This window comes from Hordeum vulgare, chromosome 7H (assembly GCF_904849725.1).
Source record: "Hordeum vulgare subsp. vulgare chromosome 7H, MorexV3_pseudomolecules_assembly, whole genome shotgun sequence".
NCBI lineage: Eukaryota > Viridiplantae > Streptophyta > Magnoliopsida > Poales > Poaceae > Hordeum > Hordeum vulgare.
In genome coordinates, this window is record NC_058524.1 from 247,082,426 (window position 1) to 247,106,737 (window position 24,312).

Here is a 24,312-nt window from a genome sequence, read left to right on the forward strand (position 1 = left end):
CTATTGCTCCTGAACTTCTCTAGAAAGGTCCTGTGCCTGCTACTCTAATTGTTATTCATCCCTGACATAACGCCTTTCAGTTTTCTCTACCCAATTAGTAATTAGATTGCATTAGATATTTTATTCTGAACTCCACAAGTGGCTGCTATTTCGGTAGCTCTAGGCTCATGGTTTGGACCAGTATTCCTGTGTCTTGATAAACCAGCTGTATCATGTTAGGTGTACAGATAATGACGAGATAGCCATTATTGCACAAGTCGCTGCTGTAATTAGAAAAATATATATGTGTACTTTGCAACTGGTGGGAGGACTTTCTTTTTGTGGGGTGGCTGTATGATGGTAAGGGTGTGCTGTAGCCTACATTGGTCTGTAGTTTATTTGTTGTATTCTGTCTAGATTAACTTATGTGTACTTTGCATGTTGTGATTAATATTCGAAAACAAAGATATAACAAAAACATATGTAGGAGTAGCATCCATTTTGAACCAATGTTTGTACTATAGTGCCAATTCCAGAACTATTGTTCTTTTGAATTGTTTGGAAAACTTACATTGTTCTTGAAAGATGAGAATGGGTGCGATCTCATTTTTTGTAGCCAATGATAATAGCTAAATCTGGATTTTTTACAGATGCTATGTTTTGCTAGCAGGTTTGCTGTAATTTGGGGCTCCGGCCTGATTGATTTAGTGCATCTGTTAGGTGGTTCTTGACGTCGGGACCGGGAGCGGCATCCTCGCCATTTGGAGCGCTCAGGCCGATGCCAGGAAGGTGTACGCCATCGAGGCCACCAACGTGGCAGAGCACGCCCACGAGCTCGTCCGCGCCAATGGGCTCGCCGAGCCAATGGGCTCGCCAACATCGTCGAGGTCATACAGGGGACCATGGAGGACATTGTGCTGCCGGAGAAAGGCGAGTCTTTTCGTTTCTTCACCTCCTCTTACATTTGTTTGTTCCTGAATCCGCCCGCTCAATAAGTTGTCAAAATTCTTAATATTATCATCTCACTTCAGCGTACTAATACGTTCTCTCTGTCTAATTTGCATGGGCCAGCTGATTCCAGTCATTTACCAGTCACGATACAGCATGACACCATAGGTACAAATTGCTTAAATCCCCACGTTTTCTCCTATTTAGGTTAAATGACTCTTCGTCGGTGTTTAAAAAAAAGGTTAACGACATTCTGTGTGGAGGGTCCTCCGTGTTCCTGGCTTTTCTACTACAGGCTAGTTCCTCTAGGAGGTTTTGGGGTAATCATATCATTTGCTCTTCTTTTGTGTGTTCAGGCTATGCGGCTATAGATTGGTAAACCGAAATCGGTTTCTGACTGTTAATGCATTGTTCTTCTCTCGCTGATTAAGCAGAGGCCCATGTATGAAGATGGAACGACAAAGGCAGTCCTCGCGGCGTCACCGGGCGATGAGGATGCGGTGCGAAGCAAGGTGCGGCTGCGGTTTTAGGATCTGGCAGTAGTCAGATCTGTTTGTGCTTATGTTTCTATCACTAGTTTGTTGTTTGTCCATCCACCGCATAAGAGAAACTTACGATGTATATGAATATATACATATGAAGAGTAAATAATGCTACTGAACTTGCATGATAATTTTTTCTGGAATAGCCACATATATTACAATAATGCCTCATGAGAACCAGATATCTTCTATAAGTTCACATAGAAAAGTGGTATGCTATCTTGGATCAATTTTTGTTCTTCTCAAAGATAAATAGATAATATAGTTTAAGTTCCATATATAGGCTGCTACACGTAAGTGTGGACTTGCTAGTGAACCTGAGAGGAACCTCATTTGTATCGATTGTTTCATCCTGTTCGCCAATCCTCTTCTTGTCGTAGTTGTGCTCAACTCTTTAACATAGAAGTGATAGAGGAATTAGTGCATATGCAATGAAGGTGAATCACTATGTATGCATCATCGATCAATTTACTGCGAATGAATTTCGTCAAGTGTTGTCTTGCATGAATGAACAATTCAAATGATGCATGTTCAAGATAGGTACACAAGAGGGCCCAGCCAGTTGTCCATAGGGGAGGTTGGGATGCACTTGGTGTAGGAGTGCGAGATGATAGTATTATAGGTGAATAATTTTTTTAAGTGCATGTACTGACTAATACTTAAACAAACAGGCAAATTTTGAAATGACAAGCAAATAAGATGCACAAAATAAATTTCACAATACAAGTATTGCACTACTTGACAACAATCAGTGGCACGGAATTAGCTAATCAAAGTAAGCTATGTGTTCTTCTTTTCATCTTGAGTAGATCATAGTTTCATGTTCCAAATTGCTGGATATCAAAAGAAATACTATCGAATAAAGTCAAACTACAAAAGTCATAAGATCACCTTCTAAATATAAGGTTTGAGTCACAGCCAAAACAAAAGGGTGTTAGCTAATCATATGACACCAAATTTACTATGGCCAAATTGCAACCTACCTAAGGAAAGGTAGAGTTAATTCAGTTGGAGATAGGACACCATGTTGACTGGTCAAATAACAACGAAGGTGTAGTCTCCTTCTACACCAAACCACTTGTCAAACCACTTGTTCTATCAGAGCCATGGGAAATTATGCGCGATGTAAAATTCACATATTTCCCACTTGCAAAATCCTGTAGATCTTTAATTTTTAGAGAAACTGCGGGTGTTTTGTCCTCACATTTTCCTGCATGGCAAGAAAGAGATAATATGTCAAATTCACAAGTCTGATAAAGGTAATCAAGACGAAATAACCTACATAGTCAATTTAGTGATAGTTTATAGAAGCGACAATATCTCAACTATTGCTGAACTATTTCACCTTCTTTGTCCCAGTTCTGGGTAGCACATGGATACAGAAGTGATGATACACAATATATCAACTATTTCACGTTCCAGTCTTGTTTTTTCTCTATTTGCCGGCACGTTCCCGCCAATTGAGCTCACTTGTTTGGTGTGACTCTGCTAGCTAGGTGCTACAAATTGAGTTTTCCGTAATAATACTGTTTATTGTATTGTAGGAGCATATGCCAAGACATGTGGTTAGGCCATCTGATTACCTTATCTGCTGTATAATATTGTTTCCCATTTCTTTAGGTTATGGTGGGAAGGAAAGGAACAAAAGTTCTGACCAATGAGGCCGGTGAAGTCACAAGGCAAGCGGAAATTGTTTGCCCATCAATTTGTTTATCTGATTTATTCAAACTAGCTGTTGGGATGACTGCGTTTTGCGCTGCAGCAGTCTACTTGGAGATCAAGTATATACGTGAAAGGCAAGCAGCGTTAGAAGAAAAAGGATGATTGAGTGTCAGACGTGTCTTTAGTTTCCATGAGCAATCGTTACTATGATTGCTATGTCTCGTAGCTTGTATATGTCTCGACTTTGTGTAAGTATTTTTTTTAAAAGGAGGAAGACCCCCGGCCTATGCATTTGAGCGATGCATGCACCCATTTTGTTATATGATGGATGATTTTAATTCGACTTGGAGTTTTCTTGATTTGAATATGAAATAGTGTTGGATTAAATATTGGACAAATAATTTGGTTGAAAAGGCCCAACAAATAAAAATGAAACCAAGTTCTCGAACAAAAAGTTGCTGAATTGAAAAATAAAAAAAGACCAAAACTGAAACTGTACCAAATGTTATTGGGCACTAAAAGGTCAGGGCCCAAGTTATAATGATAAAAAAAATTCGATTTTTTTTACTAAAGTGGCTGTAAATAGGCTAAGGCCCAAAAAAAGCCCAATAAGAAAAAGCCCAAAAAACTAAAATCAGCCCATGTGATCAATTAAAATGGGTTGGGCTGATTTCAACCATTACGTTTTGATTTCGTCGTAATTTTGCCACGTAGGAGTGAGTTTGATTGCCAACGATGATTTAGGATCGTCGTAAAGGTTATGACGATCCAGGAATCGTCGTAAAAGTTACGACAATTTTGATCAAAACATCGCTGCTGTTCATTTGTGACGCTCCGTTTTCGACGCTTGGTTTTTCGTCGTGAGATCGTCGTAAATTAAAAACCGTGACGATGTAGTGTCCTGTATTAGCATATTCCTTGTAGTGCTGGGATACATGGAGACGTGCCATGACATCTTGCGGAAAGCTTCACCCAGGCTCAAAAAGACGGACGGATATTTTCAAGACCCAAGGCTTACGTGGACAGCCACAAGTCATTATGGGCTCTGGCTTGGATGGACAACGTGGCGACTCTGGACAGGCGGTGCTAGCAGATGTAGAAGAACGGTAGGATTGGATGGGCACCGACAGGGGATCAGAGGGACCCGTTGAAAGACCATGTTTTGATCATCCGGTCTTCAAACACCCTGAAGTGCGAGGACATACACGGAGGCGATCAAATCTTGTGGGGAACGTGTGCAAAACTCTGCAGAGTACTCAAACCTAATCGATTGGCCGTGCCCACGGTCATGGACAACATGAGCCAAAGGAACTGAAGTTATATGAAATTATCAACACCCTTATATAATATTGATGTGGGTAATATTGATAACTTGGTTTGAGAACTGGTTGGCGGAACCATCTCATTAACAACCAACAACGTAGTAATATTTTTCTTTTAGCCCCTTATTGTTGTAGGAGAAAACTTTGCTTTTCCGCTAAAAACTTACAGCCCCACCTGCCATATATGCATATAGTATAGATGATATTTTACCCCTCTCATATGTGACTTGCCAGCATATTCAATATGCTCACCTACACGGCTGCAACATCTTATGTTGCAGATATTTTCCTCGATGAGTAAGAGTACGATTCAGGGTTACAGTCCGCACTCAACTTGCCGTTGGTGCTTATTGGGACTGTTTCCGCTGAGATCTTTAATGTATATATCAGTTTTATGTTATTTACATGTGATTGCACTTTGATATATACATTGTTGTACTGTGTGTTCCAGCATACTGATCTAGGGATGGCACAGATACACAGAGGCTTGACTCGTGTTGAGTCGGGTCGCTACATTACATCGGATAGATCTCCATGAAGATCATGGAGAACTTTGTACTGAAGATCCAAGAGAGAGAAGAAGCCATCTAACTACTAGCTATGGACCCGAAGGTCTGTGGTGAACTACTCACGCATCATCGGAGAGGCAATGGTGTTGATGAATAAGCCCTCCGTGTCTGAATCCCCCCTCTGGCAGGGCACCAGAACGTGTCCCAGATGGGATCTTGCGGAGACAGAAGCTTGCGGCGGCGGAAAAGTATTTTCGTGGCTCTCTTCCGTGGTTTCTGATTTTTGGAGAATTTATAGGCGAAAGAAGTAGGGAAGGGGAGCCATAGGGGGCCCACAAGCCTGGTAGGCCCGACCTGGGTGGCTTGTGACCTCTTCCGAGGTCCCCTGCCTTGGTTCTCAAGTTTCCTACGTGTCTTCTGTTATGGAAAAAATCATTCCGCAGGTTTTATTCCGTTTGGACTCCGTTTAATATTCTCCTCTGAAAAAGGTCCAAAACACGGAAAAATAGGAGCTGGCACTTGGCACTGAGTTAATAGGTTAGTCCCAAAAAATATATATAATAGCATATTCATGCATACAAAACATCCAAAGTTGACAAGATAATAGCATGGAACCACAAAAAATTATAGATACGTTGAAGACGTATCAAGCATCCCCAAGCTTAACTCATGCTCGTCCTCGAGTAGGGAAGTGATAAAGACCGATTTTTTGATGTGGAATGCTACCTAACATACTTGTCCTTTGTAACTTCTTTCTCGTGGCATGAATGTTCAGATCCATAAGATTTAAAACAATAGTTTACTATTGACATGAAAACAATAATACTTCAAGCATACTAGCAAAGTAATCATGAACTTTTGAAGTAACAAGGCCAAAGAAAGTTATCCCTACAAAATCATATAGTCTGGCTATGCTCCATCATCCCCACACAACGAATTTAAATCATGCACAACCCCGGTATTGGCCAAGTAATTGTTTTTGCACTTTTACTTTCTCAAACCTTTTCAACTCTCATGCAATACATGAGCGTGAGCCATGTATATATCACTATAGGTGGAATAGAGTGTGGTGGAGGTTGTGAGGCAAAAAAAAGGAGGAGACGGTCACATTGACTTGGCGTATTAATGAGCTATGGCGATACCATCAATAGATATCAATGTGAATGAGTAGGGATTACCATGCAATGGATGCACTTAGAGCTATAAGTGTGTGAAAGTCAAAAGGAGAACTAGTGGGTGTGCACCCAACTTGCGTGCTCACGAAGACCTAGGGCAATTTTGAGGAAGCCAATCATTGGAATATACAAGCCAAGTTATATAATGAAGATTCCCACTAGTATAGGGAAGTGTCAAAACAAGAGACTTTCTATCATGAAGAACATGGTGCTATTTTGAAGCACAAGTGTGGACAAAGGTAGTAGCATTGTCCCTTCTCTCCTTTTCTCTTTTTTTTGTTTGGGCTCTTTGGCCTCTTTTTTTGGTGGGCACCTTTGGCCTCTTTTTTTTCCTCACATGGGACAATGCTCTAATAATGATGATCATAACACTTTTATTTACTCACAACTCAATACTTAGAGCAATGATGACTCTATAGGAAATACCTACGGCAGTGTACCAGGATGTGCAACGATCTAGCTTAGCGTATGACGTTGAAACATCTCGCTAGCTATCTTACGATCATGCAATGGCAATATGAAAGTGACAGCACAAGTCATGGGACGGAAAGCTGGTAGTTGCATGGCAATATATCTTGGAATGGCTATGAAAATGCCATAATAGGTAGGTATGGTGGCTGTTTTGAGGAAGGTATATGGTGGGTTTGTGCACCGGCAAAAGTTGCGCAGCACTAGAGAGGCTAGCAATGGTGGAAGGTGAAAGTGCATCTATACCATGGACTCACATTAGTCATGAAGAACTCATATACTTTTTGCGAAAGTTTTATTAGTAATCAAAACAAAGTGCTAAACGCATACTCCTAGGGGAAGGGTTAGTAGGTGTTAACCATCGCGCCATCCCGACCACAACACAAAGGATGGCAATCAATAAATAAATTATGCTCCGACTTCCTAACATAGCGGTTAACCATACGTGCATGCTACGGGAATCACTAACTTCAACACAAGTATTTCTAGATTCACAACACCCTACTAACATAACTCTAATATTACCAAATCTATGTCTCAAAACTAATTGAGAGGAATCAAACTTCTCTTTATAATCAATGCACATGAATATGGAAGTTTTTATTATATCCTCTTTGGATGCCTATCATCTTTAGGGCTATTGTCATAGCACAACCCAACTACCAAGTTACCCAAAGAGAGCACTCTCAAAAAGATATAAGTGAAGATCGAGAGTTCTTATTTCTCCAAAATATGACACTGTCGTGCTATACAAAGATTTAAGTGAAGCACTAGAGCAAAGTTATCTAGCTCAAAAGATATAAGTTAAGCACATGCGAGCTAAATTGCCTAACTCAAAAGATATAAGCGAAGCTCAATGAGTATTCTAGTCAAATCACGATCAGTGCATGTCTCTCTCAAAAAGGTGTGCAGTAAGGATGATTGTGACACAAAAAAAGACTCCTATAATACACGACGCTCCAAGTAAAACACATATCATGTGGTGAATAAAAATATAGCTCCAAGTAACGTTGCCGATGGATTGAAGACAAAAGAGGGGATGCCTTCCCGGGGCATCACCAAGCTTAGGCTTTTTGGTGTCCTTGAGTTTGGCTTGGGATGCCTTGGGAATCCCCAAGCTTGAGCTATTTCCACTCTTTATACCATTGTCCATGAGAACATCGCCCAAAACTTGAAAACTTCACAACCAAAACTTAAACAGAAACTCGTGATATCATTAGCACAAGAAAACAAACTACCAACTCTTTAGGTGCTGTTGCCAACTTGATTTCTATTTATATTGATGTTAGATTACTTCATCTCACTTTTCCATGGCTTTTACCCCCCGATACTATCCATAGTTTCGTCAAAATAAGCAATCAACACAACAAAAACAGAATCTGTCAAAAACAGACCGGTCTGTAGCAATCTGTATACTTCTTATACTTATGTTATCTCAAAAATTCTGAAAAATTATGACAATTAGGGAAATTGGCATATCAACAAGCATAAAAAAGAATCAACTCAAAAGCTCTGTATGGATAGGAACTAAAAATAATTTCGTGAGCACAAAGTTTATGTCTTTTTCAGCAAGATCAAACAACCATCACCAAAACTAGTCATAAAGGTTTTACTTGGCACAACCACAAAAAGAAACACAAAAAACACAATCATAACAGAATTATGATGGTGTGGACACAACAAAACAGAAAGCAAAAAGCAAAGATAAATTCATTGGGTTGCCTCCCAACAAGCGCTATTGTTTAACGCCCTTAGCTAGGCATAAGGCGATAGAATCAAGTATCGTCGTCTTTGGTGCTCAAACCATAATTATCCCTCATCATGGATTCATAAGGCAATCTTATTTTCTTTCTAGGAAAATGTTCCATGCCCTTCTTTAATGGAAATTGAAATCTAATATTCCATTCCTTCATATCGATGATAACACCAATAGTCCTAAGGAAAGGTCTACCAAGAATGATGGGACATGTCGGAATGCAATCAATATCAAGCACAATGAAATCTATGGGTACATAGTTCCTATTTGCAATAATAAGAACATCATTGATCCTTACCATAGGTTGCTTAACAGTAGAATCCACAAGATGCAAATTAAGAGAGCACTCATCAATCTCATTGAAGCCTAGAACATCACATAAATACTTTGGAATAGCGGAAACACTAGCACCCAGATCACACAAAGCATTGCATTCATAGTTTTTAATCTTGATTTTGATAGTAGGTTCCCACTCATCATGAAGTTTTCTAGGAATAGAAACTTCCAACTCAAGTTTCTCTTCAAGAGATTTCATCATAGCATCGACGATATGATCGGTAAAGGCCTTGTTTTCGCTATAAGCGTGTGGAGAGTTTAGCATGGATTGCGTCAAGGAAATACATTCAATCAAAGAGCAACTATCATAATTGAATTCCTTGAAATCCAAAGTAGTAATTTCATTACTACTCAAAGTTTTGATATCCTCTACTCCACTTTCAATGCTTTTAGCATCAAGATAGATAGACCCCGAATCATTGGGGAATTTCTCAACCAAAGTGGATTCATATCCAGCCCCATAATCATTAGGTTTGACATTAGAAAACAAGGATTCAATAGGACTCACACCAAGCACTTTAAGATCTTCGTGATTCTCATCACGAGAACACGCCTTTTTAAGCCATTCATGTCTAGCATGAATTTGGTCGGTTCTTTCTTTACTCTCATTCATGGAAACACGCATAGCATTCAAAGTTTCATCCATATTAATCTTGGGAGGATCACATCTCAATTTCAAAGCATCAACATCAAGAGACATTCTATCAATGGTCCTAGCCAAGTCATCAATTTTGAGCAGTTTTTCTTCTATGGACGCATTGAAAATCTTTTGCGAGTTGATAAACTCCTTAATATTACTCTCAAGATCATAGGGTAATTTATTGTAATTTCCATGAGCATTGTTGTAGGAATTGCCAAATTTATTAGAGGGGTTACTAGGAAAAGGCCTAGGAATAAAGTTTCCTCTATAAGCATTGTTGTTGCCAAAATTATTCCTACCAACAAAATTAACATTCAAGCTCTCATTGCTACTCTCAATCAAGGAAGACAAGGGCATATCATTTGGATCTAAAGGAGCAACTTTACTAGCAAACAATTTCATTAACTCATCCATCTTAGCACTCAGAGAGTTAATTTCTTCTATAGCATGCACTTTTTTACTAGTAGGTGACCTTTCAGTGTGCCACTGAGAATAGTTTGTCATGATATTTTCTAGGAGTTTTGTGGCTTCTCCTAGTGTGATTTCCATGAAAGTTCCACCGGAGGAAGAATCCAAGATATTTCTACAAGCAAAATTCAAACAAGCATAGAAGATTTGTATAATCATCCACAGACTCAAGCCATGCGCGGGACAATTTCTAATCATCAATTTCATTCTCTCCCAAGATTGTGCAACATGTTCATGATCTAGTTGCTTAAAGATCATGATATCATTACGGAGAGAGATAATCTTTGCCGGTGGAAAATACTTGGATATATAATCATCTTTACACTTGTTCCAAGAATCAATGCTATTTTTGGGTAAAGATGGAAACCAAGTTTTTGCTCGATCTCGCAATGAGAACGGAAATAGCTTCAATTTAATCACATCATTATCCACATCTTTCTTGTTTTGCATATCGCATAACTCAATGAAGGTATTAAGATGGGATGCGGCATCTTCACTAGGAAGGCCAGAAAATTGCTCTTTCATAACAAGATTCAGCAAAGCAGCATTGATTTCATATGATTCCGCACTAGTGGCGGGAGACATCGGAGTACTAATAAAATCATTATTATTAGTATTCGAGAAGTCACAAAGTTTGGTGTTTTCAGTCATGGTGACTTCAGCAAGCAGACAAGCACACAAGCGAACAGAAAGCAAGCAGAAGAAAAGGGCGAACGAGAAAGACAAATATTTTTGTATTTTTTTCAGAAGTGGGGGAGAGGAAAACGAAAGGCAAAAAAGTAAATGCAAGAGATGAGTTTGCGACAGTTACTTGGATAAGCTTCACTTAGAATAGTCCCCGGTGCCAGAAATTGACACGTTGGAGGAAGACTATTCTTGACTTGATACTCCCTGGCAACGACGCCAAAAATTCTTCTTGCTACCTCTTGAGCTTGCGTTGGTTTTTCCCTTGAAGAGGAAAGGGTGATGCAGCACAGTGACAGTAAGTATTTCCCTCAGTTTGAGAACCAAGGTATCAATCCAGTAGGAGTATCAAGGCAAGTATCCAAAGTACCTGCGCAAAAACAAACAAACTTGCACCCAATGCTATAAAGGGGTTGTCAATCCCTTTCACGATTGATTCCAAGGTGAGATCTGAAGGTGGAAAGTGCAACAAAGTAAAAGTGTAGAGCTGAAATTATGATGTGAACTAGACCTGGGGGCCATAGTGTTCACTAGAGGCTTCTCTCGTGATAGCAAGTATTACGGTGGGTGAACGAATTACTGTCGAGCAATTGATAGAACCACGCAAAGTCATGAGAATATCGAAGGCAATGATCATACATATAGGCATCACGTCCGAGACAAGTAGACCGATACTTTCTGCATCTACTACTATTACTCCACACATCGAGCGCTATCCAGCATGCATCTAGTGTATTAAGTTCATAACAAACGGAGTAACGCCTTAAGCAAGATGACATGATGTAGAGGGATAAATTCATCCAATAGATATAAACCCCATATTTTTACCCTTGATGGCAACAACATGATGCGTGCCTTGCTACCCCTTCTGTCACTGGGTGAGGACACCGCACGGTATGAACCCAAAACCAAGCACTTCTCCCCTTGCAAGAATTATAGATCAAGTTGGCCAAATGAAACCCACAACCCGAAGAGAATTACAAGGATACGAAATCATGCATATAAGAGATCAGAGGAAACTCAAATAACATTCATAGATAATATGATCATAAATCCACAATTCATCGGATCTCGACAAACACACCGCAAAAGAAGATTACATCGGATAGATCTCCATGAAGATCATGGAGAACTTTCTATTGAAGATCCAAGAGAGAGAAGAAGCTATCTAGCTACTACCTATGGACCCAAAGGTCTATGGTGAACTACTCACGCGTCATCGGAGAGGCAATGGTGTTGATGAAGAAGCCCTCCGTGTCCGAATCCCCCTCCGACAGGGCACCAGAACGTGCCCTAGATGGGTTCTTGCTTAGACAGAAGCTTGCGGCGGCGGCAAAGTATTTTCGTGGCTCTCTTCCGTGGTTTCAGATTTTTGGAGAATTTATAGGCGAAGAAGTAGGGTAGGGGAGGCATAGGGGCCCCACAAGCCTGCTAGGCCCGCCCCCCTAGGCCGGGCCTGGGTGGCTTGTGACCTCTTCCGAGGTCCCCTCCCTTGGTTCTCAAGTTTCCTGCGCGTCTTCTGTTCTGGAAAAAATCATTTCGCGGGTTTTATTCCGTTTGGACTCCGTTTAATATTCTCCTCTGAAAAAGGTCAAAAACATGGAAAAAACAGGAACTCGCACTTGACACTGAGTTAACAGGTTAGTCCCAAAAAAGATATAAAATAGCATATTCATGCATACAAAACATCCAAAGTTGACAAGATAATAGCATGGAACCATAAAAAATTATAGATATGTTGGAGACGTATCAGTATGTAACCCTAGGAACCTCTCGTGTATATATAAACCAAAGGGTTTCACCCGTATAGGCAAGTTGACTCACCCGTATAGGTAGATCAAATCTGTAATTCTCATCCACATCAATATAATCAAGCAGGACGTAGCGTTTTACCTCCTCAAGAGGGCCCGAACCTGGGTAAACATTGTATCCTTCGTCCCCTATAACCCATCGATCCAAGGTCCACAACTCGGGACCCCCTACCCGAGATCTACCAGTTTTGACACCGACAGCAGGCGAGCACTGATTGGAGTAGTGTTCGGGCCTTCCACAATTATAGCAATTCCGGTCATGACTAGATGAACGCTTCTCTTCGTATGTTGAGTTGGAGGTTCTCTATTTGCACCTACTCTTGTAGAGCTTGTTGAATTTATTTATCATGAGGCTTATTGATGTCTACTACGCAACCTTCTCCTTGTAGACGTTGTTGGGCCTCCAAGTGCAGAGGGTTGTAGGACAGTAGCAATTTTCCCTCAAGTGGGTGACCTAAGGTTTATCAATCCGCGAGAGGCGTAGGATGAAGATGGTATCTCTCAAGCAACCCTGCAACCAAATAACAAAGACTCTCTTGTGTCCCCAACACACCCAATACAATGGTAAGTTGTATAGGTGCACTAGTTCGGCGAAGAGATGGTGATACAAGTGCAATATGGATGGTAGATATAGGTTTTTGTAATCTGAAATTACAAAAACAGCAAGGTAACAAATGGTAAAAGTGAGCACGAACGATATTGCAATGCGTGGAAACAAGCCCGAGGGTTCATCCTTTCACTAGTGAAGTTCTCTCAACAATGATAACATAATTGGATCATATAACTAGCCCTCAACATGCAACAAAGAGTCACTCCAAAGTAACTAATAGCGGGGAACAAACGAAGAGATTATTGTCGGGTATGAAACCACCACAAAGTTATTCTTTCTGATTGATCTATCATAGAGTTCGTACTAGAATAACACCTTAAGATACATATCAACCAAGACCCTAATGTCACCTAGATACTCCATTGCCACCTCAAGTATCCGTGGGCATGATTATACGATATGCATCACATAATGTCAGAATCATCTATTCAACCAACACATAGAACTTCAAAGAGTGCCCCAAAGTTTCTACCAGAGAGTCAAAACGTGTACCAACCCCTGTGCATAGGTTCCCGAAGTCATGATCCCGCAAGTTGATCACCAAAACATACATCAAGTACTCACATGAATCCACGTGTGCCAGACCATATGCATAGGTTCCCAATTGTCACAAACCCGCAAGTTGATCACAACAGATAGACACGTGAAATACATACATCAAGTGTTCTCAAAGACTCAATACGATAAGATAACTCCAAAGGGGAAACTCAATTCATTACAAGAAGGGGAGGGGGAAGAATATCATCAGATCCAACTATAGTAGCAAAGCCCATGGTATATCGAGATCAAGACATCTCAAGAACACGAGAGAGAGAGATCAAACACATAGCTACTTGTACATACCCTCAACCCCGAGGGAGAACTACTCCCTCCTCGTCATGGAGATCACTGGGATGATAAAGATGGCCACCGGAGATGGATTCCCCCTCCGATAGGGTGCCGGAACGGGCTCCAGATTGGTTTTTTGTGGCTACAGAGGCTTGCGGCGGCGGAACTCCCGATCTAGGTTTCTTTTTGGGGGTTTCTGAATTTATAGGAATTTATGGCGGTGGAATTACGTCGGTTGGGCCCACGAGGAGGTCACAAGCCTGCCCTGCGGCACCTAGGGGGGTGGTGGCGGCGTCAGGGCTTGTGACTCCCTCGTGGCTCTTCTGGCCTTCTTCCAAAGCTTCAGGGGTCTCTTTTGGTCCAAAAAAATCGTCGTAAAGTTTCATTCCATTTGGACTCCGTCTAAAAATGGGCCAAAACACGGAAAAAACAGAAACTGGCACTTGGCACTCAGTTAATAGGTTAGTCCCAAAAAAATATAAAATAGCATATTCATGCATATAAAACATCCAAAGTTGACAAGATAATAGCATGGAACCATCAAAAATTATAGATACGTTGGAGACGTATCACTTATCTCTTCATTACGGGAGTATCACTTGAAGCTTTGTATGCGCCACTTGCCTTGTTGTGCAGCTCTTCTTTGTCCTTGATTGACATTTCATGAGTGACAACCCTTCCAACAACTTCCATTGGCTTGAGATCTTTGTATTTTGGCATCATTTGGATCAATGTGCACACGATGTCATACTTTCCATCCAAGGCTCTTAGGATCTTCTTGATGATGAATTTGTCGGTCATCCCTAGGCTTCCTAAGCCCACAATCTTTAGCAATCCTAGAGTACATTTATGTGACTCCTTCACCATCCTTCATCTTGAACTTGTCAAGTTGACTTTGTAGCACACCCAACTTAGATTCTGTAACGGATTCGGTACCTTCATGCATATCCACCAAAGTGTCCCGAATTTCCTTTGCATTCTCAAGACAGTTAATCTTGTTGAACTCTTCGGGGCATAGGTAGTTGAATAGAATGTCACGGGCTTGAGCATTGTATTGCAACATCTTCAATTCTTTGGCAGTCGCTTCACAATCTGGTTCCTTTCCATCACCAAAGAATTCACCTTGCAAACCCACATGAACAACAACCCAAACGTCGGGGTTATGACCAAGAATATGCATTTTCATTTTATGCTTCCAACTAGTAAAGTTTGTATCATCAAAGTATGGACCTCTAAGGTGGTAATTTCCTTCACTATATGCCATACTTTTGTAGGTTGCGAACGCAATACAATGGAGACCAAAGCTCTGATAACAATTGTAGGATCTGAAGTATGTCTAGAGGGGGGGTGATTCCCACGGTGATCTATAATATGTAATATTATTTGTGGAGTGTTTGTTGGGATTCGATAAATTGTGGGTTTATGAACATATTATTCATGAAAATATATTGAGTCTTCTCTGTATTCATCATGCATTATTATGATAGCTTCGTATTTCTCTCTGATGTATCGTTTGGTTTGGCGAACTAGATTCATTCATCTTCAGCGGGAGTGGTGCATTGTGATGGGTTCAATCTTGCGGTGCTCAGCCCTAGTGACAGAAGGGTACAAGTTTAGGATCCGAAGTATGTCTAGAGGGGTGATTACACTACTTGACCAAGTAATTTTTTTAGCCTTTTCTCAGTTTTAGTTGTGGGCAAGTTTTAGCAATTGTAGCAAGTCAAGCACACCCTACACATGCAAGTCTAAGAGTATAGCAGCGGAAAGTAAAGACATGGTCATTTGAATAGAGGGTGGGATAGGAAGATCAAACTCAAAGATTGGCACTGGAATTTTTGGTGTGGTTCCGATATGTGGTGGTATGATACGTCCACGTTGCTGGAGACTTCAACCCATAGAGGGTAACGGCCGCGCGAGTCCACGGAGGGCTCCGCCCATGAAGGGTCCACGGAGAAGCAACCTTGTCTATTCCATCACAGCTTAAATCCACAAAGGACTAGCCTCACTCGGGGTAGATCTTCATGAAGTAAGCGATCTCGTTGCCCTTACAGACTTCTTGGTTCAAGTCCACAACACGAAGTAGGAGGCTCCCATGTGACACCTAACCAATCTAGAAGAAACCACTCTCCAAAGGTAATAGATGTGGTAGTATGATGAACTCCTTGCTCTTATGCTTCAAAAGATAGTCTCCCCAACACTAAATCACTTCCTCACAAATTTGGCTTGGATAAAAGAGATTGATTGGGTGGAAAGCAATTTGAGGAGGCTAGAAATCAAGATTCATATGGTAGCAATGGAATATCCTCATCTCAATACATGAGTAGGTGGCTCTCTCTCAGAAAAATGGATGGGGCAAGTGTTTGTATGTTCTGAGTGCTTCCTCTGTGCATGAGAGGTGGTGGAGGGGTATATGTAGGCATCTCGAAAATTCCAACCGTTAAAACATAATTCCCAACTTAGTGAAACCGATGTAAACCTCGGTTGTACCGACTAGCGCAAAATGTGGCAACTTTTGTCTTTTCGCTGAGACCGATATATGAATCTCGGTGGTACCAATTTTGGCTGGCCTAGTCAGTTTCCACAACTCGGTGGGACCGATTCTTAAAACTCATAAATTCCAATTTTAAGAACTTGGTTACCCGACCGGGGGCACTGATTTTTGTTGCACCGAAATAGCACTTGGTAGTACTGACACTCTAGGGTTTTGCATCACATCTTTCTGAGCTAAAACTCGGTAGGGTTGAATGGAAAAACTTGGTGGCACCGATTTTTGGGTATTTAGGACTTTGGACAAAATATTTGTGGGAGAATTCATGAGTATTTTTGGTGGCTAAATATAAGCACTTGAGCAACCAGACCATCATAGTCACCTCATCCCCTTTTAATAGTATTGGCTTTCCTATGGACTAAATTGTGATTTCTCACAAAATATAAAATGTAGAGTCTTCAAGATTGTTGCCAATAGATGTTCCTTTCCTCTAGGGGTTCTCCTCACAATCCTTAGACAATTCATCATTAAAATTTTCCTTAAATATACTGGATATAATCATTAGTCCAATGACACATATGTTGTTATTAATTACCCAAACCACCTTAGGGGGAAGTTGTGCCTTCAACATGACGTGTATTGTATTGCTGTCATTAAGGATAAAAAGATGAGGTTTATTCATATTATTTGAGTTTATTTTTTCTACATCATGGCATCTTGCTTCAAGGATACCTCGTTTTACTTAATACTCTAGATGCATGGTGGATAGAGGTCGACGGGTGGAGTAGTAGTACTACATGCAGGCAGCAGTCGGTCTACTTGCTTATGGACATGATGCCTATAGATATGATTGTTGCCGTGAATAAATATTTCATAATTAGGTCCTTTCCTATCAATTGCACAACAGTAATTTATTTACCCATCGTACAATTTCTTCAAGATAGAAGCCTCTAGAAAAAACTATCGCCCCGGGTCTTCATAAATTATATTACAAAAACACCAAAATTATTGCTGCCATTTATTTTCTGTTATTTTATTTTATGTTTATATTATCTATCTATCACTACTTTTTTCTTGCAAGTAACGAGTTCAAGGGGTTGACAACCCTATTGCCCACGTTGGGTGGAAGCGTGTGTTCTTTTGTGTGTAGACGTTGAAGACGAGAATTTGCGTGGTTCTGCTATTGTTCAATAACCTTGGTTCTCACTGAGGAAAATAACTATCTCTTCTATGCTGCATCTCCTCTCCTCTTCAAGGAAAATCCCAACATAGTGTACAAGTAGCAATTGACTTCTTCCTTTTTATAGTATGTTATCTTGCTTATTGCGATACTCCATTTCTTGTAAACTTAATATCTTGAGATGCATGTTGGATAACGATTTTAGGTGAAGTATTAGTACTAGATGCAGATGGATCAATGGTCTATTTTCATGGGTGTAATGCCTATATGAGATTATGCCATGAATGCTCATACACTCGAATATTGCAATCCGATCAATGGCCCAATTGTACTTTGTTTACTATGCAAGTCACTTCTTTCCAAGGATGATGTCACTAGTGAACCTATGGTCTCTGGGTATATTCTCCATTAATTAATTCTTCTACACAATTCTCCCTTTTATGTGTGGTTTACTTTGCTACTATTTATATCATTGGTGTTTAATCTTGTAATTAGAAAAACAAGGGACTTGACAACCCTCTTGACACGTTGGGTACAAGTTTGTATCTGTTATGTATGTGTGTAGGTGATGTTTACATTTTTAGCTTGGAACACCCAAATGGATTGATAATGTTGGTTTTTAAATGTGGAAAATGCTTTACTAATGTGTTGGTTCACCCTTCCTTTTTGGAGAATCCCAACAACTCCTACGGGAGTAAGCAATCTGCCGCCCCGCATGGAGGCCCCCAAGGACTGGTTCATGGTAGCTTGGTGAGTAACACACCCTCGTGTGCCTCATCATGGTGCTTGCGCACTTCTGAGTGCACCCTCATGAGCCTCGTGGCGGGTGACATAGAATTGCTATAGAAAACCAGGCGCTGCAGGGAAGCAACGCCACTCGCGTGACGCATGGATGCAGTGGCACTGCCCTCTTGCAGAAGACCGAGCGTCTTTTTTGAAATTCAGGCATTTTATTAACTAGCTCATAAAGCTAGGAATGTCATAAAAAATTACAGCTAACACAAAATCCGGGGGAGCACCCAACCACACCTTACAAATTTCATCGCCAACACCTACTTTACAAATATATGAGCGGCACCATTAGCCGATCTACGAACCCAGTCGACTCTCCAAGCTTCAAAGGACGACAGTAGTGATTTGATCTCCTAAATCCAAAGGCCCCACAGTAGCCAAGTTCAAATGTTGGTCTTTCAGCATCCCAACCAGTCCCTTGTTATCGAGTTCAAGGTGGATCTTGGCTATCCCTCTCTGTCTTGCCAGAAGCACAGCCTGCCGACAGGCCAGGACCTCAGCAGCTTCCGCATCCCGGACATTGCCAAAGAAATGGCTGCCCCCAGCCAAGAACGCACCATTATGGCCCCGTAGCACAACACCTCCTCCGCCTTTAACACCAGATTTTGTCATTGCGCCATCTGCATTGACTTTTGTCCACCCAATCTTTGGTACCTCCCATTTCTGAACATTCATACTCTTTGGGAGACCCTCCGACCGCACATGTGTGCTTTGCCATTCCTGTAAAAGAGCAGTGACAGACTCCATTATCGTATGTGGTGTAGCAATCCTCTTGCCCTCTATTGCATCGTTCCTAGCAAGCCATAGTCCGTATGTAGCCTGCACCATTGTTTCCTTCTCGTCGTCCTTGGCACCGGCAAACGAGCCCAGCAGCCAGCAAGACAATGCGCCCTGGGAGTCGATCTGAATCGGTGGGGATGCCACCGAGACTCCTTTTTCCGACCGCAGCATCCGCCAAAACTGAGATGAATGTTGGCACGTCCAAAACCTGTGAAGAACAGATTCCTCTCTTCCGCAGCAACACAAAAAACATCGGGCTTAATACGACGTCGATGAAGCTCTGCACCCACAGCCAGACCATTTCTAATCATCCTCCACATATGAATTTTCGCTTTGCCAGAAACATTTGTGTCCCACAGTGCAAGGTATCCCTTGTGTTTATCCACCGAATTCGATCCCTCTGGTTGTCCAGATTTCGATCTCGACCAGGACATCCTGAGATGGTAAGCTGACTTCACATTAAACGCCCCATTCTTCGTATAATTCCATGCCTGGTAATCCTGCACTTGTGTCCACCAACAGGAATTTGCTTTATGTCAGCTGCGTCCGATTCCGAGAACATGGCATCTACCTTGTTTGTATCCCAACTCAACCCCGAGCTGGTAAGCAGGTCACCGACTCTAGTTATACCCTGAATGAAATTTTGTCCCAATGGCTTCATACATCCACTCCTCGGTATCCAATTGTCATGATGAATGCTGATATTAGAGCCATCTCCCACTCTCCAGATCAGCCCCTCCCTTAATAAATCTCTCCCATACAAAATGCTCCTAAAAGTAAAGGATGCATTGGAAGGACAAGTGGCTGATAGGATCAAGTTATCAGGGAAGTACCCGAGCTTTGAGCACCCTTGCCACCAGAGAGGCTGGAGCTTGCAGAACTCGCCTGGCCTGCTTCGCCAGGAGAGCCTGGTTGAAGGCCTCTGGATCTCTGAAACCCAGCCCCCCCCCTTAGGAGCACACATTTTCTCCCATGAAATCCAGTGTACTTTCCTCTCACCATTCGCTGCACCCCACCACAATTTTGAAGAGATCGAAGTCAGGTTCCGGCATATTTTCTTGGTTAGGTGAAAACAACTCATGGTGAAGGTCGACATGACCTGAAGGCCAGATTTGATAAGAACCTCCCGCGCCGCCTTGGATAGTCCCTGTCCTTTCAAGCCAGTTACTTCAGAAACCAGATTTGATAAGACCGGGCGCTGCAGGGACATGTTGGCACCAGTTGGGTGCCCTTCAATCGGCTCCGGCAACAAATTTTCTTTTTCATGACATAGCCAAACAGTGGTTTGCTAGGTTGAACAGTTGAAGGTTATCACGGCATTGTTGAGAGGCTCATATATAACAAGTGGTAGGCAACGAGACGTAAACGGTAGAAACGGTAAAACTAGCATGGCAATGATAGTAATGGTATCTGGGGAAACGCTTGGAAGAAGAATGCCTCTGAGAAGTCAGCGAACCAACGTAGTCGAATGGGTCCTCACAATCCGACACGCTTGCGGAACTCTATCGGAACGGAGCAAACCGGAAACAAACATCAACACAAATATTCACCACACGATGCACAACATGATGCATAACCTACTATGATGCATGATCAGTTCAATGATGCAAGGGGTGGCATGGCAATTCAACTCACGCAAACACTACACATTAAGTGAAGCTCGATATGCAACGAGTTACATATTGACGAAACTTCACGTTTAATAGTTTAGTTCACTCCCGGTTATTTACACGACAATATTTAATGTTGTTAGACATGGCAAGGGGTGAAGCACAAATTAATCTACCTAGCTAGGCATTTTAAGTGAGACCGGAAACGACTTATAGCATCTCCGAAATGACCCCACGTGTTAAATCTTAATTCTGTCCAGATTTGTCCTAATCACATTTTAGGTTTGTTAAACGGAAAAACAAAGTGGTTCACTTGATTCTACTCGTCATTCTGCACCATTTACATATATGTCACATCTCCAACGGAGCTATGGACAAATAGTTACGATCTAAACCGTTTTCAACAAGGCAACACGCAAACCGATGCAAACAACACACTAAACAGATCTAATTATGCATGAGAGTTGAAAAATATTACTCTACGCAAAATTCTAGCCAAGTTACATATATAACTCATCGCAATCTGAAGAACGGATTAGAAACTACGGGCATTTGAAAATATGTTGTTTTTTTCTAAAAATCCCTGGAATTGGAAAATCGCAGGACGCTTTAAAAAATACACGGACCGAATCTGTTACTATTGGGCCCAACAGGCATGGCGCAACTTAACTAAATGACGTGCATGGCAGAACTTAGCGGAGTGGTGGCTGCGTGTGCAAAGGGAAAGAATTGACAAAAAATATGGGGTGTCTGGGATTCGAACCCGAGACCCGTGGTTCATGGTGCGGATCGGCTCCCAGCTCGGCTGCACATGTGCTTGCGAAAAAAACCAACAAGAGTTGAATGTAATGAACTCTAAGCCCAGCCGCTGCATTGCAAACAAAAAATGCAAGAAAATGTATGCACCCGTGGGGACTCGATCCCGGGATCTCCTTGACCAGGTGCAGTGACTTCTACCGCTGCGCTACCACCCATGCTCGTGCTAAAGTGAGAGCGCTGCATTATTAAAGTAGATGTACGGCGAGGCCTGCCTTTCTCACCATGAACTCGTGAAGACCATGGCCGTGACGGAAGTCAACAGCAGCAGTTGCTGCAGTTGTGGAGGGCCAGCGGGTCGAATCAGCTGAGGACGGGCAAGGCTGGGCGAGGGGCTGCGGATCCAACGAGATCCGAACGCGAGACGACAAGATCTACCGGGATGGCCGTGGGAGAACCTCACGCTGGAGCTCATCCATGGTTGACTCCTGCAGATGAAAGAGAGAGAGCAGGGGGTGAGAACCAGAGGGAGAGAAGAGAGCACGGGAGGAGAAAGAGAAGCGAGGGGCCTGGCCTGGATCTCTGCTTCTCCCGCAACGAGACAGACACGGGCACGGTCGGCGTCGAGGTCAACGCCCCTGGAGCGCCGTGCTCTGCTCGACTCCGAGCGGGGACAGGCGTGGCGGCACTGCGGACAACAGATGGCGCGGGGTCGCGATGTGGGATCCGTTCCCGGGGATGGTCAGCGGGTCAAGCGGGCAGCAGCTGCTCCTGGATGTGCTGCTGGTCGTCGGCTCGAGGAGGCACTAGAGAGAGCTCGGTGCTACCTGGGCAGCTCGGTTGGGGAGGACGGCGCGGGGCGAAGCAAGGAGAAATCGGCGCAGCGTGTTGACCAGATGGGGAAATCGAGGTGGGAAGTGGCGGCGTTGTCGGGAGGAGGGAGAGGAGATCAAGGAAAATAGTGGGGATCCGGATTGGGCTAGGGTTAGGTCTAGGTGGACTACAAATAGTAATTTGGTTAGTCCAAAGGGGCATTTGGACCCTTCGATTAAATCAGACGGTCGGAAAATAACTAGGTTAGGGAGACCATTTAACAAACCGATGACGATTTGCAGTAAAACCGGGTTGATCTGGACCCAACGGTCACGACCGCCGGGTACGGGTTTCGGACTGGACTGCGCGTAGGGTTGATGCACTGTGCAGAGGGGCTAGGCGGGGATGAGAGGGAAAACAGGCACCCGGCAACATATTTTAAAAACACCGACAACCGTCCGACGGTAGACCGAATACGATGATGCTACGATCGGCCGTTCGGGTACCAGACGAACTCCGATTGCGACGAAACTTGACAAGAGGCGTAGCTACAACTAATTACGACCACACGCCAAGTTTCAAACCAAACAGAGAAAGTTTTAAACACACTTTTAAAACAAGGTTTCGACGATGCCGCGACGCGTGCGGGTGCTGTCGGGCTCAGAACGGATAACGACGGAAACCGGAAACTAACAACGGATGCAAGTTTTGAAAACGGGCAGCAACGGGATGTCGATGAAATGTTGATCATGCGCTTGATGCGAGGATGATGCGACAAATAAAAATAAATACACGACAAAAACGGAATAGAAGGGGAATCTTCTGGAACATCGGCATCGGGCTGTCACAACTCTACTACACTACAAGAGGATCTCGCCCCGAGATCCAAGAATGAAAGGGGGGAGAGGATGAGAAAGAACAAGAGGTAAAACTTAGTCGCTTCTTTGACAAACGAGTGAAACCAACAATCGTTGAAGGTTGCAAAGAGAAGAGGAACGATATGAGAAACAAGCAAGAATTCATGGAAAATTTCGGCAGCACTTCGGTAGGAAAATGGGACAAAAAATTCGATAAGATGAGAGAATTAGACAATATTCACAACAAACAAGTAAATAGAACAAGGGAACACCATGATCTTGATAGAACAAACAGATTGTCCCAAAAGAGCAACATCACAAAGCCTTCGGAACAAAAGAATAGGAACTAGCTCAAGCAGAAGAAGAGAATGAAGAAAAGAATGAAAACTATCATCACAATAGAATTGAAGAGCCTCCGGACAGAGAATTGACGTAGTAGTTGGAGAACCAACAACGAAGAGCAAGATAGTAGTGGGTTTATGAAAATCATCTCAACAAATATGAGGTGACAACCAACCACTACAAGAACCAAGGATAGATGAAAGCAAAGATATCAAAACTTCTTACACCAAGAGGGTGCATTGAGAACTAGGATCAATGATAAGCACCATAATAGCAACATCCTTAGACAAGCTTTAGGTGAAGTTCAAACCAAGATAGCTCAATGAAGAAATCATGGGTTGAAATATCTCATGATCAAAGAATTGGTGGATTTAATTATCTCATTCTTGAAAGCAAATCTCTTCGAGGCTCCTACACTAACAAGAATGCTATAATACCACCTCAAAGGATGAAGGAAGAACAAATGCACTAAAATGCAAGGGAAAGAATGCTTGAGGTACTCCAAGAGGAATCTTGAAGAACCACCATGACGAGCCTCCGTAAACAATTGAATGAGGCAAAGACATGAAGGTAGAAAATAATAAGATTATGACCTTACCAAGATTTTGATGAAGCCTCACAAAGAGATACTAAAAGAACTTGGAACTCCGGAAAAGAAAGATAAGCGCTTGAGAAAAGAATTGATATCATGAGCCACTCTGAAAGAAGAATTGAAATCACTATGAATAAGAATAAGAATTATGTTATGCTTATCCTTCATCAAGTTTAATTGATGACAAGCACGGAATTAGCATACAACTTATTCTTCTAGAAATGAATCTTGGAGAGACAGAGAGAAAAACACCACTTGAGGCATAATAGAAGGAAGCACCGGTAAGAATTCACAAATAAATGGAAACACCACGAATTAGTGGAGATACATGAGAATGAAGAGATCATAAGCCACCCGAGAGAAG

General features: G+C 42.2%; 1 protein-coding gene across 6 annotated transcripts; it reads left to right on the forward strand.

Moving 5' to 3' along the window:
• The first annotated feature begins 915 nt into the window (after positions 1 to 915).
• On the forward strand, positions 916 to 3,496 carry LOC123408389. Of its 6 annotated transcripts, none has more exons than XR_006612737.1 (4): positions 925 to 1,095; positions 1,169 to 1,247; positions 1,362 to 1,439; positions 3,090 to 3,496. XR_006612737.1 is itself a non-coding variant. In XM_045101507.1 (4 exons), exons 1-4 carry the CDS (start codon positions 1,140 to 1,142, stop codon positions 3,260 to 3,262), a joined length of 276 nt encoding a protein of 91 aa, XP_044957442.1. In that variant the 5' UTR covers positions 1,104 to 1,139; the 3' UTR covers positions 3,263 to 3,496. The 6 variants fall into 6 exon arrangements, 3 of the variants coding, with proteins under 3 accessions (XP_044957442.1, XP_044957443.1, XP_044957441.1); XM_045101507.1 differs by lacking the exon at positions 925 to 1,095 and having other exon boundaries at positions 1,104 to 1,247; positions 3,090 to 3,148; positions 3,232 to 3,496; XM_045101508.1 differs by lacking the exon at positions 925 to 1,095 and having other exon boundaries at positions 1,104 to 1,247; positions 3,090 to 3,148; positions 3,235 to 3,496.
• The last annotated feature ends 20,816 nt before the right edge of the window (positions 3,497 to 24,312 follow it).

Bases quoted from the DNA above. Each gene is read 5' to 3' on its own strand.
- LOC123408389 (XM_045101506.1), top strand. From the start codon at position 1,140: ATGACTCTTCGTCGGTGTTTAAAAAAAAGGTTAACGACATTCTGTGTG. The intron at 1,248-1,361 runs GTAATCATATCA...CTGATTAAGCAG, and splicing joins TTCCTCTAGGAGGTTTTGGG to AGGCCCATGTATGAAGATGG. The intron at 1,440-3,089 runs GTGCGGCTGCGG...CCATTTCTTTAG, and splicing joins AGGATGCGGTGCGAAGCAAG to GTTATGGTGGGAAGGAAAGG.